Below are 18383 nucleotides of genomic sequence, written 5' to 3' on the forward strand. Positions count from 1 at the left end.
TGAACTGCTTTCTGGAAAGTGACCATTGTTGTAATCAGGTCGAGGCTGTTATCATTTCCACTTGCTGACTTTCTTTGTATTTTTTACGGATTTACAGCAGAAAAAACAGCGCAAGCTTTTTAGAGTGTCATGAAAGAAATGTCAAGGTAAGTTATGCATGTGACACATTATTTCCTCGTGAACGATTTTGCCCGCGTTTAAGACAATTCTGAAGAATAGGCTAAAGGCTAACGTTAGCAAACTGTCACAACAAGGCCTGCAGCCTTCGTTTGTTGGCTGTCTCGCTTGGTCGCTGGTGGGAAACTGCAAAGTAAATGTGTCAGAATACCCGCACAGTTTCCAATTGTTGGTTTTATTTGGGAAAATGATAACTTTAAAAATGTCTTTCTGCCGAGTCGTTACTTAAACCAATTCTTCCGTAGCATCCGGCTAACGTTTTGCCAACTTGCTAAATTAGCCAAATTGTTAGCTTCCCGTCGTGTTTGTAGCATCTCTGCTAACGCTCGCACGCTGTAAGGAGAGGTTGAATAGTGGCACTTTTTAAATTTGCTGTCTTGGTCAACTCGCTTTCCAAGTTCGACATTGCACACAACTATGGATTTAAAGCTTGTTGTGTGCGAGAGATGTGATTTAATCAGGTTGCTGTCTGTGGAGTGTTTACACAGTATAGTATTCGCGGCAATAGAACAAGCTAATTGTAAAACCCGACTGGTGCTTATTGAAGTCTTGTTAACGAGTTGGGTAATGGTTCATGTCTTGTTCTTACTGAGCTTGAAACTTTAAAAATAAAGTGTGCTAAGTGGTGGTGTAGTATCTGCTTTTTGATCTATTGTACCATGTTTATCGCAGCACCATGCCTAGTGGGCAGCAGCCTCAGAAACACTATGGCATCACCTCTGCGATTAGCCTCGCGCCCCCAAGAGAAATAGACCACCACTACACCAAGAAGCTCTGCGATGCAATGAAACCTTTTGGAGTTTTTGAAGATGAAGAAGAACTCAACCATAGGTGAGGAATGCATGTTTCTCTTTCTCTGCCTCTCTCTCTCTCTTTGTTAATATATATACCAATCACCACAATACAGTTTTTGAATATGTTGATTACAAACCTATGATTCGAAGAGCTATAAGCATTTAAACTAAGCCTCTTTGATATCTATTGTCTGCATTTTATTTGATGTGCACATTAACTAAATGAATGTACATGGGCATGTAAACTCTTAGGACAGGTGACCTTGTGAAAATCATGTTCGCTCTCTCAATGAATTAGTGGAAATGACAGATTGTGAAAGAAGTGTCAGCTGAAAAATCTTTCTTTTCAGACTTGCAGTTCTTGGGAAGCTGAATAACTTTGTTAAAGAATGGATTGCAGAGATCAGTGAGTTAAAGGTAGGTTCTGCTTGGTTCCTGAATGATTTCTAAACCTATTACCAATTTCCACCCTCAGTTCATTTTACATTCATGCTGAAGTAAGATTTATGGTCCCACAAATGTGGCTGCCTGTATGCACATCATCCACCCAAAGCCTACTGCTCCAAATCATATGTGCTTCTACACACTTCTCCAAAATCCTGACTGCCTGTTGTTCAAAGTGGGTGATGTGTCATCCTAATCTTGATTGGTTGACAGTTGGGCCAGGATAGAGAAGGGAGCAACAGTGGAGTTCGCTGGGAATGGGTGAACTGTGGAAAAAGACTTCAAAGATAAATAAATAAAAACTACAGCATGAAAAGCACAGACCATAGCTGCTGTAGGCACTACTTTTTTTTAACGCTTGGTTTCACTTCAGCTCCTTGTATATCTGAAGTTTGATCTTCTCTGTGTCTGGAGGAACAACAATATTACAAGCAAGAGTGACCCACAGATCAATTCTACCACATACTCTACACTACCTCCACTACGCTGATGACAAGCCTGTCTGGCCTGGAGTGGACAGTGACCGCACCACCACCACTGGGCCATAAATCCCATTTAAGACTAGGGCTGTTCCACTGTCTAATCCTTGTTTTTTTTGGGGGGGGGTTTTAACTGTTTATTGAGTTAGGCAAAATTTTTGTGGAGTTTTACAGAATTTTCCACTCTTTATAGCGATGTGACATTAATTATTGCATTAACAGAGGAAAGCCCTCAATTGAGATGAGCTTTATCAACAATGCATGAGGATCACTGCAGATGTCCACGTGCTTAGCAGTTTATTTGTGACCCCAGAGAAACACTGTGCTACAGAGGCACCAACTGCACAAGCACCCTTTAAAGAATAAATAACAGGTGTCCATTGAACCAACAGAGTATAATCTTTGCTTCAAAGTTTCCTTGTCCAGGAACATGCAAAGCCATATGAGGACATCCACATGCCTGCCAATTTTTGTGACTACTCAGCTACACTACAAAATAATAAATACCTGTGCAGTAAAGCACAAATTGTCTTTGGTGTCTGCATCTCTCTGTTTCCAACCAAGTGCATTCCCTTTCTTGGGCAAAAATGATGATTGGGGCTTACTGCTTTATGAAGTGTTTAATCTTAAACTATCTAATCAGACACTAAAGTGATCTAACACTTTCTTCTGTTGTGTTAAAAGTCATACTGACTTCACGGTTTCTTTCCTCTGCTCTACAGAACCTTCCACCATCAGCTATTAGCTGTGTTGGGGGCAAGATATTTACATTTGGTTCATACCGACTTGGAGTGCACACAAAAGGTATGTGTATCTGTTACTCTAATAATTTAACATCTTGTCAACGTGAAACCTGTAGTGTATGATGATTGGCTGATTCTTTTGGCACAAAAAGAGTGTGTTGGCTGAGCATTATTACCACCTATTGCTAAACCCTGTACAAGCAGGTGTGCAACATTGTTTTTGAAAAGCTCAGCTCTCCCTGACCACACTGAAACACAAGGCTGTCATTGTCATGTTCCTGTGCTATTGAGTGTTTTTGAAAAGGCTAGTTTTGGTGTCAGGAAACTGGGTAAACAAACACAGACAGACACTGATGTGAATGTGGTCTGAGTCTGCCATTGTTTTAAACAGCTGGCCAGTGTGACCAAAGGGTGAAATCTTTATTTAAATACAAGAGTATAATAGTGATTTGCACTCTTCTCATTTTTTTTAAGGTTACCTGGTTAGCATGTAAACTTTGCAGTATTTTATATTTCAACCTTTTGCTTTCTGGGACAGAAAGATCACTTAACTCTTGATATATTGTTGTAATTGTAAATATTTTTCTTAGTAATGAGCAATCGCATATTGCCAAACTGCAAATGAAGTTCTTTGTCTTTCATTTCAGTAATTTTAGTTGCTGCAGAATGAAAATGTAGTGCAAACATGCTGTCATTAAAAACCTGCCATGTTACGTATGACAGCCTGAACTGTATTACAGTTTAGTCCAACTTAATGCAATCACGTGTGAACTACTGTTATGCATTGGCGTTTTTAATGTGAGACAGCAGTTGCCAGTCCCGTGTGAGATAATGAGCTGTTATGGTCACAAACATTGCAGCATCACTTACCCAAGCTCCACCATCTTGAGCAAATTTGGAGATGGTTCTGTCAAGCTAAGGGTGTACAGTGTGTTTGATTTTGTTTATTTTTCCCTGCTTCTCTTCAGTTGAGCTGATTTGTTATCTTTGCAGTCCTTGCCTAATGCAAGGACTGCAAAGGGATCTTCGTAGAATTCTACTGTAGAATTCTTCTATTTTACTGCCATATGACACTCTTTTCATGTCATGTGTCATATCAGTCTCATGTCTCACTCTTATAAAAACGTTACAAAAATGTTTTACCACCTTCCTTCCACACACACCTACACTTGCCTCTGCTGACTTTACTAGAAAAAAATCAATAGCACCATCAAGTGGACTGAGAAAGCAATGGATTTTATTATTCTAGTACTAAAACTCAATTTATATTTGAAATTTGTGTAATAAACAAAGCATTGCTGTTCGACAAACTGATGGGACAGTTTCTGTTATGCTGGCCACAAATTGTCTCTCACTTAAGTGATTCAAATATTCAAAATGTTTACTGAAACATTTTCATCTATATGGCCAATATTTAAACCCCTTTGTTAAAAATCTGCTCAGTTTTGAATGTTTCCTACATGTTCTTCCTTTCTAGTCCCCTCGGCAGGGTTTTTTTTTTTTTTTTTTTTTTTTTTTCCCTCATGTAAATGTTCAGTAATTTAGTCACCTTGAACATTGAACCTTGAACAACATGCTTCCTCTAAACCCATAACTTTTTCTACGCTAAACATGAGCAGCATTTGTCATTTGGCATGTTGTACTCAATAGTTGCAGAACTTCTTTGGATGTTTACATACCTAGTTTAGTATTTCCTAAGTCTGTGCTTTAAACCATAATGTTTTATCATGTAATCTTGACTGAACCAACTTTACTATAATTTGATTTATCAACCATTTATCCTGCTGATCAGTCCAGATGACACTGATCAAAGTTACTCCTCCTTACAGGAGCTGATATTGATGCCTTATGTGTGGCTCCACGGCATGTAGAAAGAACAGACTTTTTCCAGTCTTTCTTTGAGAAATTGAAACAGCATGAAGAGATTAAAGATCTCAGGGTAAGTCTTGTTGACACAGCAGGGGGGCAGACTGACCTACAATGTCCTCAGATGTCCTTGGTTTGTTGTTGATGAGGCCTTTTGTGTGTGTTCTCTACCCCTTCAAGGCTGTTGAGGATGCTTTTGTACCAGTGATAAAATTCAAATTTGATGGAATTGAGGTGAGTTGCATTGTCACCCAAATGATAATCATGATTAAATCAGTGCATGCATACTGATAAAAGTAAACTAATTACACTATTGTGTTGGTAACGTGCTTGCTGCAGGTTACTTTGTGCCATGTTGCTTTGGTCATGTTTCCCATTTCAACAAGTATAAAGGGTTTATCCCATAATGCAAACATTTTATCTCTAATGTTTTATGTCTCTGTGTGAGCAGATTGACCTGCTTTTTGCCAGATTGGCTTTACAATCCATTCCAGACAACCTGGACCTGAGGGGAGACTCCATCTTGAGAAACTTGGACATTCGATGTATCCGCAGCCTTAATGGTGCGCTCAGTGGTCACTGCTAATCTGAGACTTTAAGTTAAAACTGACACATCTCCAAAGTGACAAACAGCCAAAGTTTTCCTAATGGGACTGTACTCACTGTAACACTGCCCTTGTTTTGTTTTTGTTTTTTTCTTACAGGTTGTCGAGTAACTGATGAAATTTTGTACCTGGTGCCAAACAAAGAGAACTTCAGACTGACACTGAGAGCCATCAAACTCTGGGCAAAACGTATGTGTGCTTGCACTTTCTATGTGTTTGCCGTTGTTTGCGTTTATTGTATTTATTTGCACTTGGGTTGTGTATCCTGTATAGAGGTTTTGCACGTGGCGTCATGCACACGCTGCTCAAGAGCTGTCCGCCATATTGGACATAATAAGCGTTAGCAGTCATGTCTAATCACTCAAGTAGTTTAAATAGAAATTGGATACAGGCATCAAATAAACAGTATAATGGCATAACAGTTATAAGTTACTTGAATTTTTAAAATCACCAGTGTCTGTTTGAAACAATATTTGGCCATTTAAAATTTTTACATGTATTTTCTCTTTCTAGTTTATTATTTTTTTTTTAATTTTATTTTTTTATTATTATCTTCATCTGCCTTCTCCACCACTACACTCAGCTTCTCACCCTCCTCATCTTAAGCCTCACTCCTGAACTGAAGTTAGGGTTATAACATGAGTAACATGTTAGTTTAATCTCAACAAACTTAGTTTAATCTCTATATTGTTGCAATTGGTTAACGGTAGCAGATCAGACATGCGGCCCTCCCGTCTCTGGACAGCTGAGGAGATGGCTAAACAACAACATAATATCACAAGCTAACATCATGCCAGCTAACATTAGACTCTAGCGTCAAGACTTTTAAACTGCTTTCCCTCTGATCAAAACTTTGATTACATTCTCAAATCACCAGAGTTTATTTTCTAAGTGCGAATCTGCCCACATAAGATCCACTTCAAAAATGTTTCAGGAACAGCCATAAATGGCAGCGAACAGGAAATAACAGCAGCACTTACTGACGGAAAATTACAGATATCCTCAATAATTCATCTCAGTGTGACTGTCGTTAATCAGAAATGAGCTATGTTCACCCATTGATAATGTAAGGGATAATGCACAGAGAGGCGCCAATATCAATTTCGTGGTCCACTTGATCCAGTGACTACAGTCCAGTAACTAGAGTTTGTTACCCATCTTGACACAAAATACTGATAAGCATTCAAACTTTTGTAGACTTGTAAATCTTGTTCAATATAATGTTTAATATAAATTGTGTGGCGTAATGTTGGGGAGAAGATTAGATGGATTAGATGAAACTTTATTAATCCCTCGGGTGGGTTCCTCTGGGAAATTCAGTTTCCAGTAGCACAGCACCGGCAGAAGTTGCATGTCACAGATACAATAAAGGGGAATGAGAGTAAGGATATAGGCATAAATATAGAACGCCTGCGTTACACGTCACAGCATCAGTTAACACACTAAAAGTGTAGACGTTAACATCCATCTTCAGCTCTTCCCTGCCAAGTTTCTCCACATAACGAGCAAGATGCTTGTCATAAAGTGTTTCACTTCCTCTGAGAGAGGTTTTCACTATGTTTCAGGATTATTAATGTCCAAAATGGCCGATAAGTTAATGCTACGTGGTAAGCAGTCACATGTCTGCAAAACCTCTATGTAAACATTTGTTTACTATCACAAAAGCGCTCCTCCTGTTTTTCTCACATGTCAGTGTACAACTCAACAGAGTGGTTAGTGATGCTCTTCTGAATAACCTGTAACATCTCCTGTGGCCGCAGGTCGAGGAATCTACTCCAACATGCTGGGCTTTCTGGGTGGAGTGTCATGGGCCATGTTGGTAGCCAGGACCTGCCAGCTATACCCCAATGCTGTGGCTGCCACACTTGTCCATAAGTTCTTCTTGGTTTTCTCTAAATGGTGAGATTCTACAACTTATCGTCTTCCGCTTTTTGGCAGCATCTCACAGCCCAAATATATTTATTTACTGCATTCATTCCCTTCCCCCTGCAGGGAGTGGCCGAATCCGGTGCTTTTGAAACAGCCTGAGGATAGTAATTTAAATTTGCCTGTGTGGGACCCAAGAGTGAGTATTACACCAGTGTTTTACCTTCTTATGGTATTGTTATGCCCTCTTTTTTGCACATGTATAGCTGTGTACACACTGGTAAAGCTATCTGGATGGAGATGTGAAAAGTTTATTGGTGTGTTTTTTTTTAATTTGGCTCGACAGCTAGTGTGTAGGTACATTTCACATCTCTTATTTCATGTCTCCTCATCCCTATGTCCTCACGTGACCACGACATTGATTGGGTCCCACTCATGAGCTCCAGTACTCTTAACTCTGCTCGGAGGAGGCCTCCCAGAGCAGAGCAGTTTGGAGGAAGGAAGACTTCCCACATGGACGTCTTGTCAGATAACACACCCCTACAATAGAAAGTGCATTAGAAACTGAATAGAGCAGAAATCTTTTTTTTTTTTTTTTTTTTTTTTTTTAATGGGCGTCACATTTATTTTGGAGACTAAGCCCTTCGTACTCTTTCTAGCGCTAGTATAAATATGGCAACCGTACCCTAAGTGGTAGTGCTGAGTGGGGCAATGGTGTGTGTACAGAACATTTCAGGACATATTGAGACTCTTTTTTTGCAAATGTAACTCTGTTCTAGCTTGTCAACCTCACAGAGCCATGGGAAATTACTTAAACTGAAGAAGACATTGAAGCTATTAATAAATGACTTGGATCTGTGTAAAAATAAAGAACATTTAATCAACTTTCTCGGGATTTGAAAAAAATCTTTTCGTCTGAACATTTGTTTTTCCTGTGATAGCAAATTATTTTGGGTGGTATTTGGTGGTTTGGTGGCTTTTAAATGAACGTGGCCTCCTAATTTTGCATTTTGATGTAAAAACAATTTGTTGTTGTTTTTGAATGTAAAATGACTGTAGGTGATTGCATCCTTACACCAGGGGGTGCTGCAGAGTTGGCCAGAGGGAATTATTGAGCCTGTTCTCTTAGAGTCAGAGCAGGAGCAGCTCGTCTCTTTCAGTCTTTTCCTTTTCCAGCTCTTTCATATGTTTGTTTTTATAACTTTGCTTATAAATCTCTTTTCAAACTAAATGCTTTTTGCCTTAATTGAAAACACTCAAGCTCTTTGTAACTACTGTGTCATGTTTATTGTGTCCCTTCAGCAATAAACTTTTTAATTGCATATTGGTGTCCTTTCCGTTCAGTCACTTGGCGACTGCTAAGCTGTAGGCTGAAAGTACCGTTTAGATTTTATTCATGCCACATGTTTGCTTTGCTCTGAGACATTCATCACAGTGTGGACTGTTAAAAGCAGAAACTGTTTATTTCCTGGTGGTAAGTTGGCATTCGGCCGTAGGTCCTCCCCTCTCCTTTAAATACAGAAAAGCAAGTATCCAATGTAAAACCAATCATATGCAGGATACTTAAGAATGTGTCCCACTTTTGTGACAGGCTAAATCCAGATTTGGTGATGCTTATCATGCAGCTGGTGTTAAGGCTCATTGTGCGCATAATATTTTAAGTGTTTTGTAATGCTGGCAAACATGAATAGCTCTCATTTAGGAGATTATGTTAAAGATTAGTTATAGCTCATAGCCTTTTTTTTTTTTTTTTTTTTTTTTTTTTTTTAGAAATAGTTTCTTTAATTCTGCCATCCTCACATTGCCTGAGGGGAAAAAATGCAAATGAGGGAAATTTAAGGCAAGCAGAGTGAATTGGGATGTACTGTGTGGGTGGGTGGGATGTGTGTACCTTTTAGCTTTATGTTGCTTTTGTGGGTGTGGGTTGTGGTGAAATTGATCTTCTCATTCAGCTCGGTGGGTGGAGTGCACTGACGCAACAGCTCCCTGATCTGCAGTGAACCCAACAAGAGTCCCCTATGCTGCGTCTTTCCTTAATTAATTGACCTTTTTAATTCTAGGTGAACCCAGCTGACAGATATCACCTGATGCCCATCATCACACCTGCCTATCCCCAGCAGAACTCCACATACAACGTCTCCACGTCTACACGTACCATCATGAGCGAGGAGTTCAAATACGGTAAAGAGTGAATCAGCGCCGTAGCACTGTGAAGTCACTTCATCAGTGTTTTCCAATTTACACTGGGTGTACACGAGGGCTGAATGATCAAATCCATCTTCGTTCTGTCATGAACAGGTCTCAGCGTCACAGATGAGATTCTTCAGGGCAAAGCAGAGTGGTCCAAACTGTTTGAGCCGCCCAACTTTTTCCAAAAATACAAGTGAGTGCTCTGTCTATGCTTTTGAAACAGCCTGAGGATAGCAATTTAAGTGTACCTATGTGGGACACCCCTCCCCTTTGCTTTTTGCTTGTTCTACATTTTGAATTTGCAAGGTACATATTTGGGGGGGGGGGAAACAAACAAATATGATTTATGCAGCTGAAACTAACTAGTGCAACTTGCTTCCCCCCCTCCCCTCCTTAGCAAGTTATTGTTTCTGTGGTGTGGGCAAATTTGAGTCATTCTGTGGTCAGTTTGGGTGACTCACTTTGTTTATGAATGTTCCTCCCACACGCAGTTTCTGCTAGCTTTCTGTTTGTTGGTGCTGCTCCGTTACTGGAGCTACAATGGTCACCTGAGCAGTGGTGGGACTGTCGATGCCCAAAAACTGTGGATTTTGCTCCTCGGTGTGGTATTTATATTGAGGATTGGTACAAGATCATTAAGACTGCACAGTAGTGCATCAGCAGACCAACACCAGTCTCTGTGAAAGCCTGAGGTCTTTCAGGACCTCTGGATTTATTATTTGCATAACTTCCATTCATTCTCTTCCACTTATCCTTTTTAGGGTCGAGGGGGGGTGGAGTCTATCCCAGCTGTCTCAGGGCGAGAAGCAGGGTAAACCCTGACCATAACTTGTCTAACTTTCTTTCATGTATTATTTTTTTTGTGGCAGACATTACATTGTTCTCACTGCCAGTGCATCCACAGAAGAAAACCACTTGGAATGGTGAGTGTCAAAGATCAGGATTCCTAGTAGCTCAGGAGCTCTAAATCTGTAAATCACCATCAGCCATCATTGTCTTTGAAATTAATTGGTATATTTGAGCCTGCCACTTTGCATGCCAGCTTAGTTTTACTTCTCATGTGTGTGAATTTTATCTGTATTTACAGTCATGGTACAGGATCGTGTATGTAAAGTGTGTATGAAAAAGATGAATGTAGCTTCGGTGTGTGACAAATTAAGCTTTTGCAGAAGTGTGTGACTTTTGTTCTTTTTAAAACAAAAAGTGAAATTGTTTAGATGTATAGGTCTTCATCTAGGACTTCAGTAAACTCTTTCCTGTTGAGTTTAGTCTCAGCAGCTAGTGTCAAGTTTTATTGAAGACAGTATAATGATCATTTTTGTCCGATTAAGTCCAAAACAAGGATTTAGCAGGCCTAACTTGTGATTGTGAGCCCCAGGCGGTTTCCTTAGGTTTCTCTCTAAGATTTGCGGCAAGAGCCAAAACACTCCGCTTGAAGCTTCAAAAACAGGCCTTCACTTAATGGGTGATGTTACAGTGACTATGTCCAGCCTTATACAGTTTGTCCTGCACATCAGTTGGAAAACTGTACCAAGTGCACTGTAACTGGGCGATTTGCTTCATAGTTCAGTTGTCCTATATCGTACAATACGTCTCATACATGCACCCAAAAGGAAAAAAGCGTAACAGCTGCAGCAAGAGTCACATTTATAACACACAGAAAAGTTTGTATGTTTACATACAAACTTCTGTCATTAGTAGTATAACAGTCATTACTGTTATGCTGGGTACACTGTCATGGGGTGCGTTGTACAACATATTTACGTCGTTCAGACCAGAGCAGATTCATGGACTCGGAAAGTGTAATCAAGGCTGAGCAGTCAGAATTATCCTGCTGTTTTCTCTTATTTGATGATGATTATGATGAATCAGCATCGCCACGTCACATACACACCAACCTCAGAGCACGCAAGAGTCAGAGTGTAGATGTGTGCGCGCTGTGTTGCAAGCGTAAGTTATCTGTGAAGAAGTGACGTGATTAAATGTGGCTCTCATGCATCAGATAAGTATAGCTTAAAAATCACCTTGATTGGTGAGTTATCACCTTTAACTGTGACCATCATCGACTGATGACATCATTGCCTGTCAGCGTAGCCTTGTGGTGTACCCTCCCTAACTACGTCCGAATGTTTTTTCCCCAGGATCGGCCTGGTGGAGTCAAAGATCCGTGTTCTGGTGGGAAACCTAGAGAGGAACGAGTACATCACCCTGGCTCATGTAAACCCCCAGTCATTCCCGGGATCTAAAGAGAACCGTAACGAGTGAGTCCAGCTTCATCCACAGAAGCTCAACCAGAACATCGAAACAAACGCATATTCTAAGGGAGCATGCTCTTTTTGTGTTTCTCCAACAGGAACGATTTTGTGTCGATGTGGTTTATTGGGATCATCTTTAAGAAGGTGGAGAATGCAGAGAGTGTGAACATAGACTTGACATATGACATCCAGTCTTTCACAGACACTGGTAGGTCCAGCCTCACTCTGCGTTTTAAGTGAGTTGAAGGAAAAATTGCTGCTAAATCTTTTTAAACATTCTAGGAAAAAGGGCGCTTGTTTGTTTTTTTTTCAGCATTAACATGTGCTCTACTTTATTGTATATATCAGGGAAAACAGGTGAGTTTATAAATGAACTGAATGGAACTGCTGCAGAAATACCTATCCAAACATTTTAGCTCCTTTTTCTAAAGGTTTAGTTCAGATGTTTGTTGTTGGGGGTTTTTTTTTTGTTGGTTTTTTTAAATTGATCCTACGAGATGTCAGTGTTGTCCTAGTCTTTATAGTCTTTGCTATGTCCACAGTTTGCAAAAGCTGAAGAGCGTAATGGTACCGAAGCGAAGGCAAGAAATATGTTTTTACTGCCGCACCATATCTTACAGCAGTCCTTCCCAACAGAACATACACACACTCTCTCCACTCTATCCACACTTTGACCAAAAGAAACAATCGTTTTATTTCCAGAATACACAAGGAGATGTTTTTTTTTTTTTAACTAGGCTTTTGAGTCCTACTACTCAGATTCACACAGTGTGATGAATCATTCAGGGCGGCTGTGTAACATACAGCTCTGAAACGTAAAGTTTCTGTATGAGTCAAACAAATCTGGTGGCTTTCAAAAGCGCATGGTGATGAGTTCAGTTCTCCACTGAAAATGGGCTGGCTGACGGCAAAGTAAAGTGGGGGAAATGTTTTTGGGTTTTTTTTTTTTTTTATGTATATTAAAAATTGTTTAAAAAAACACTATAGTTTTTGCAACTTTAATAAGCAATCATTTACTGTGATTTATAGTGGTGTGTAGGTTGTGTGCCTCTGCTGCTGTAGTTATGTTGTTACATTTAATGTAATTGGAGTTTTAACATTAAAAAAAGGGCACAAATATACTACAGATACAAATTCCGGCCACATCTCAGGTGTTTCACTGAGTCAAATTGGCAGAAATGACCGGAGCTTATTTGTATGATTTTTATGTTTAACAAACATTTATATACACTTGTAGAGGTTGTCTGTCAATGTTAACGTGACATTGTGCACATCAGTGTACAGACAAGCCAACAACATCAACATGCTGAAGGAAGGGATGAAGATTGAAGCAACACATGTGAAGAAGAAGCAGCTCCATCAGTACCTGCCTCCTGAAGTGGTGCAGAAGAAAAAGAGAGTAAGATGTTGTTTTGGAAGTTGTTCTGTGATGCTTGTCTTGTTTTTAGGTTTGTTCTCTTCCTTTAACAAATCTGTCCTCTCCCTCCCGCAGAGCATAGCAGAGTTGAACCGTAGTTCTAATGGTGGCAGCTCTAAGCGGTTCTCCCTTGACAACAGCCACCTGGACAGCTCCAGAGACACAGACTCAGGGACTCCCTTTAACTCCCCGCCCAGCAAAACCTCCAAGCCTGCATCTGACACAGACGACAGGTATGATGCACTACTTGTGTGTAATTTTTACTGTTAGTGTTGTCCTTTTTTTTTTCCTAATCCCCTTTTACCTCATAAATACAGGTGTATTCAAATTGTTGTCATGTTTTTTGCTCTTCATTTTGCAGCGTCAGTCCTCCTAAGCAGCTTTTTGTGGAGGGTTCTCCAGCACCTGTTGCAGCTGCTCCTCCTGCTGCTGCTGCTGCTGCTCCTCCTGCTGTTGTTGCTGCTCCTCTTCCTGCTCCTGTTGCTGCTGCAGCTAAAGACCAGGGCATGTCCATCCCTGTCATTGGTTCAAGTGAGTTAAAATAAAATCACACAGGGGCTGTGTATAATGGATGTTTTACTTTCCTTCCTAACAGAAATGTCGATTTAAACTGCAGTACTTTAATTAAGGAAGTGCAGAAAGTGTTACCGTGCACTTGTTAAGTTGGTCTCTAACATGTCCTGTTTTGATTTCCCAACTCCATCACCTCCTCATCCTGAAGAACCTCCTCTTAAAGCAAAGCCTCCTTCCCCACCAGCCAGCAGCTCCATCACCGGCAGCGCGAAGCCTACCGCCACCAGCAGCCCCAAAGAGGAGCCCAACGGCCTGGAGGACTCAGTCAACGGAGCTCCTTCCAAGAGACCACACTCACCCACACAAGAGGACCCGGCCAAGAGGCCAAAAAACACAGACGTAAGCATTTTGGACAACTTATTGACATATTTAGAAGAATGGACCAGATGCTGAAAACTGTTGTGTTTTGCTGCTGCAGGCGGTGTCAAATGATGACGCTACCTTCAAAGAACCATATCCACCCTCGTCTGACCCCCAAACACACGGAGAAGCATCCAGCATTGTAGGTGTTGCTGCTGCTGTGTCCGCCTCTGTTAACTGTTAATAATAAAGGATTTTCTCAGTAATGTAAAGCAATTTAAAAAAAAAAAATTACATTTTCTCTTCGTTAGACTTCTCTTGCTGGATCAAAGGCAAAGCCCATTCCAACCATCGATACCTCAAGAACACAAGCAAGTTCTTTATTTTTACCCACTTGTTAAATCACTTATTGAAAGACTTGAGGTGATTTCTAACACTGCTGTTGTTCTTCCTCCCTCAGAGACTTCCCAGCATGGAGCTGCCAGATGCCTCCTCGCCTCTCCCTGCCAGTAACAGCTGTCGTGTTGTGAAAAATTCCATTAAACTGGCCCTCAACCGCCACAAGTGAGTTTCATCAGTTATTTATATGTATGGGGTTTTTTTTCCCCCCTATCACATTTAGTAGTTGAAAGTGATGCGATTCTGATGTGCTGTATGTGTTGTCCTGCTTGTTTTTCAACGTGTCTGTGTAGTATCACACCTCCCAAGCCGCCCGTGTTTGAGGACACCCTCACCACAGACGCTCCTGCTGCCAGCGAGGAAAAGGGCATGTCCATTCCCGTGATTGGCTCAAGTGAGTATCTGTTTCAACAGCTTCTTTTCATTAGAGTGCACATAAATAATTAGAAAACAAATAAATTACAAGCAAGAAACAAACGGCAGGGATGTCCATAAGATCTTTTTTTTTTTTTTCTTCTTAAATAAACCTGTAGTAAAGTCACTGCTGCGTCCTGTCAGTTATCAGAGACTGTATTTACTCTTCTTGTTTGCTTTAAAAGGACAAGAGATTAATCACTCTGGTCATTTACAGGCCGGCAGAACAATCCAAAACCTGTTTGAAAAACACTCTTGGCGTACTGCTGCTTGTGGAATATCAAGGAATTAATAGGGTTGTATATCATCAATTGCATCAAATCATTTAATCAAGCTTCTGTAATAAAATTCTCCTGTGCTTTTATTTATTGATTTATTGATTTATTTATTTATTCATTTTAAAGAGCTAAATAACCCAGATACGTGTTATCAGGCTCAGCGATCCTGATTCTTGGATCAAAGACATACCCAAAACTAAAATGAACAACTCCTTTAAAAAGATCGACAACCTTTTAATCAGATAAAAAAAATAAAAAAAATGAGATTAGGCAACTTCAACCAATTGTTGTCTTTTTTTTTTTTTCTTTTTTCTTTTTGTTCAGGTCGCGGTAGCTTTGGATTACAGATTTTTCAACAAAATACTAATGAACCAGCATGTAATGGCTGGAGCAAACACAGTAACAAACCCCAAAGCCACACAGAACAGCACAGTATTTGTTTTAAATGGTAACCATCACCTCAGCCTACATTACCAGCAGCTGTACTAGAATTAATTGTGACCTCCAGAAAGGTGATCTTGCACTCATTTCTCAGTGAGGCACACTAGCCCAGTTCAGGTATTTTTTTCCATCGCAGTGCTCAGCTGTCAACTTTGGTGACGGGTCAGAGCTGCTGATCGCAAACCACACTCGTGCATCTGTAGTGCTACTCACTACAGGTGTTCTTTAGCGACCTGTTGCGTTAAACACACCACATTTTCCATATCATTTTAAAGTAAAAGCAGAGCTTTGTTTTGCTTTCCTTTACGATGTTGAGGTGGTCCAGTAAGATTTTGATCTTTGTGATCTATTAGATTATATTGTGTGTATATAACAAAGTGATTTTTAATTTTTTTTTTTTATTTTATCTTATTCATTAATGAAAGTCCAAATGTCTTGCATGATTTCTACATTAGTTTGTTAGCACATGCTAAGCTAAGATATAATGTAAAGGCTAGTCGAAAAACTCACCATTTCTGTCCCAATCTTTCTCTCTGTAGAACATGTGACATCCAAACATGTGGTGCCTCCCATCGGCAGCTCCATCCCCACGCTAGTGAGTCGAGTAGTCGACCCTCTGAATGGAGCGGCCTCCAAGAGACCCCACTCCCCATCGTCAGAGGAACAGGCCAAAAGGCTGAAAGAAACAGAAAAGGCCAGAATCCATATAGCTTGAACTGCCGACAAAGACTGGATTCACACAGATAACCGAGGTGAGGGGCTTTAAGTCGAGTCAAACACTGAGGACGTGACTTCACACAGGGACATGCGGCGGCGTTCAGGTCAGTCAGTCTGAAGCGTGAAGCAGCACAGACACCTCACCTCAGACCTCGAGATTACAGTCTTGCCAGTGGATAGGGGATTCGGCCATTGCTGTCACACACTCACAGCCAGAGGGGAGTTTAACCCCCCCTCCCGCAGTCTCGGAGATATGACATGAGAACTAAAGCAGCAGGTTTTTTTTGTTGTTGTTTGTTTGTTTGTTTTGTTTTTTTCTTCTTTTTAACTCTGTGTTTAGAAATCTACACATTACAAGAGGAAAACATGCTGTTCTTCTATTTCATCGTCTCCTTTTTCCAGTTGACGTTTAAAAAAAAAAAAAAAAAAAAAAAGAAAGGAAAAAAAAAAGGCCCTGATCATTTATCAGCACTTGCTACACACATTTCTGGTGTATGCTGATTTTCTTTTACTCCTTAATTTTCTTTTGTCCTCAACAGAAACCTGTACAGTAAATGTTGATGTACATAACTTTTTTTTTTGTCTTAAAAAGGAGCAAAAGATCACCGTTAAAACTTTTGACCATTCTATTGTAGTTTTATCTAAAAATGGAAAAAAAAAAAAGTATATTAAAAAAAATTGTAATTTTTCTTTGTTTTCTCTACTGCTTGTCCAAAAACAAACTGTCCCCTGCCCTGGATATATTCAGTAGATACTGCATAGGTTGCAGGGAGGGTTTAGTGAGGGTGTGCTTGGATGTGACTGGATACTAAAACCACAGCTCATTGGACCAGTATGAACTCCAGGTGTAGGTGGGTGTAGGCGTGCAAATGATCTTGGGCAACACGAGAGCTTCTCAGGGGCTGGTAAGGGCAAGAAAACGTTGTCATGACAACAGGAACGGTCACCAGAACCATATCAAAGTGCCACAGACGCTTATAGTTCTATTTGTCTGAGCTTCAGTGTCGCACCTGTCCGTCTCTGATTGGATGAGAAGCCTGACTTTTTCTGCTCACGTTCGTTCAATCCCTAGATGTCAGAAAAGTGTCCCGACACAAAGTGAGCGCTAAACAGTTTAGACGGCCCCCCCGAAGTGCTTTCTATGTCTATGATTGGCTGATTGGCTGACACCTAGTAATTTACCTCTAGTCCATCAGGAGGACTAAACAAAATGTTTGGGATACTGCTTGACCCCCTCCCAAACACACACACACCCCTCCACCTGTTCACTGTGGTCTGGTTTTGCTTGTGAAGCGTGATCCTTATAAAAACCAGGTCCCGGTTGTGAGTGCATCTCATGTCCTTTTGGGAAGTTTGTGGTGCTTTATGACAAGAAAAAAAAACAAACAAACAAAAAAAGAAAATGGTTCGAAGCTTTTGAAGAGTTGTGCTGGTTTGTGAGTGTATGCATGCATATGTGGTTGACTGTGTGTGAGCGTGCATGCATAGATGGCTGTGTTTATGTGTTGGAGAGAGACAAAATTCCCTTCTATTTGGGTGTTAACCCTCTGCGCCTCCTGTGGAGGTTCTTAAAAGGCATCTCCTGGGGCCACTAGTGGCAGTGGTGGTGGTGAGGAGAGGGGTCAGGAGATAACTACTTTCTTGCCTTGCCTTGCCCAACCCTCCATCTTGAAGCTGGGTGTCTTTGTATTTGATTTCAGTACAGAGGATATATAAATATAAACATAGTAAAGTGTAAAGCGATGCTAATGGGGCGCCCTCTTCATTGGAGCAGGTTGACAGTTGGGACATAGGCGTTCCAGCATCAGTTTCCCCAACTAAATGTACAGAGAACAGTTTTTTCAAAAGGCATATTCTTCATTATTTGGGGGTTTTCTTATCACTTTATTTATATTTGCATATTTGTACCATGTGATTTTTTTTTTTTTTTTTTTTTTTTTTTAAATAGCATTCATAGCAGGTAGGTCTTTTGAATCTGCACCACTCTGTTTCAGACAACTCATGTTTTACTGTTCAGGAACATTTAACAAAACAGGTCGTTTAGATGTTTGTTTCTAAAAATGTATTGAAAGGGTATTTTTGTATGTGTTTATCACTTCCTTTAAATAACTGTACACCCATTAAACCCCTAAAAACAATGTGCTGTCTGTGGTTTGGTTTGGTTTTTTCCTCAATTTTATAATTACACCTATGAAAACGCCGTAATGGGAGAAATGGGATTGGATGATAACTGATGTGCCGTGTTTGATTTCCTGGAAATGTTTATCGTTGAAGTAAAAAATGTCTTCTAAGAATTAATAAATGAGAGCCAGTAACTATACAATCCAGTCTTGTTTGTGTGGCAGCCAAACAGAAGGAAGTCAGGTTAAAGCAATGGGGAAGAGAGCCGAAACACGTCAGGCAGCAGATGAGCTGAAGGGGCCGA

The 18383-nt window shown here is 40.4% G+C and overlaps 1 protein-coding gene across 3 annotated transcripts; it reads left to right on the top strand.

Moving 5' to 3' along the window:
- Nucleotides 1-7: 7 nt before the first annotated feature.
- On the top strand, nucleotides 8-18096 carry papolg (poly(A) polymerase gamma). Of its 3 annotated transcripts, XM_019366578.2 has the most exons (24): nucleotides 8-146; nucleotides 850-1008; nucleotides 1322-1388; nucleotides 2617-2698; nucleotides 4467-4576; nucleotides 4684-4737; nucleotides 4955-5066; nucleotides 5208-5297; nucleotides 6869-7007; nucleotides 7101-7173; nucleotides 9035-9155; nucleotides 9273-9357; nucleotides 10034-10087; nucleotides 11306-11425; nucleotides 11518-11627; nucleotides 12697-12818; nucleotides 12912-13069; nucleotides 13198-13367; nucleotides 13558-13748; nucleotides 13828-13911; nucleotides 14021-14080; nucleotides 14170-14273; nucleotides 14402-14502; nucleotides 15781-18096. In XM_019366578.2, the coding sequence occupies exons 1-24, from the start codon at nucleotides 130-132 to the stop codon at nucleotides 15954-15956; spliced, it is 2559 nt and encodes an 852-aa protein (XP_019222123.1). In that variant the 5' UTR covers nucleotides 8-129; the 3' UTR covers nucleotides 15957-18096. The 3 variants fall into 3 exon arrangements, with proteins under 3 accessions (XP_019222123.1, XP_019222124.1, XP_019222125.1); XM_019366579.2 differs by lacking the exons at nucleotides 9035-9155; nucleotides 9273-9357; nucleotides 10034-10087; ... (9 more) ...; nucleotides 14402-14502; nucleotides 15781-18096 and having other exon boundaries at nucleotides 7101-8296; XM_019366580.2 differs by lacking the exons at nucleotides 7101-7173; nucleotides 9035-9155; nucleotides 9273-9357; ... (10 more) ...; nucleotides 14402-14502; nucleotides 15781-18096 and having other exon boundaries at nucleotides 6869-7011.
- The last annotated feature ends 287 nt before the right edge of the window (nucleotides 18097-18383 follow it).

This window comes from Oreochromis niloticus, linkage group LG13, assembly GCF_001858045.2.
Source record: "Oreochromis niloticus isolate F11D_XX linkage group LG13, O_niloticus_UMD_NMBU, whole genome shotgun sequence".
NCBI classification, from domain to species: Eukaryota; Metazoa; Chordata; class Actinopteri; order Cichliformes; family Cichlidae; genus Oreochromis; species Oreochromis niloticus.

Excerpts from the sequence above, each read along its gene's own strand:
- papolg (XM_019366578.2), top strand. Across the intron at positions 5,298-6,868 it reads CATCAAACTCTGGGCAAAAC|GTCGAGGAATCTACTCCAAC; the intron begins GTATGTGTGCTT and ends CTGTGGCCGCAG. Across the intron at positions 13,912-14,020 it reads ACGGAGAAGCATCCAGCATT|ACTTCTCTTGCTGGATCAAA; the intron begins GTAGGTGTTGCT and ends TCTCTTCGTTAG.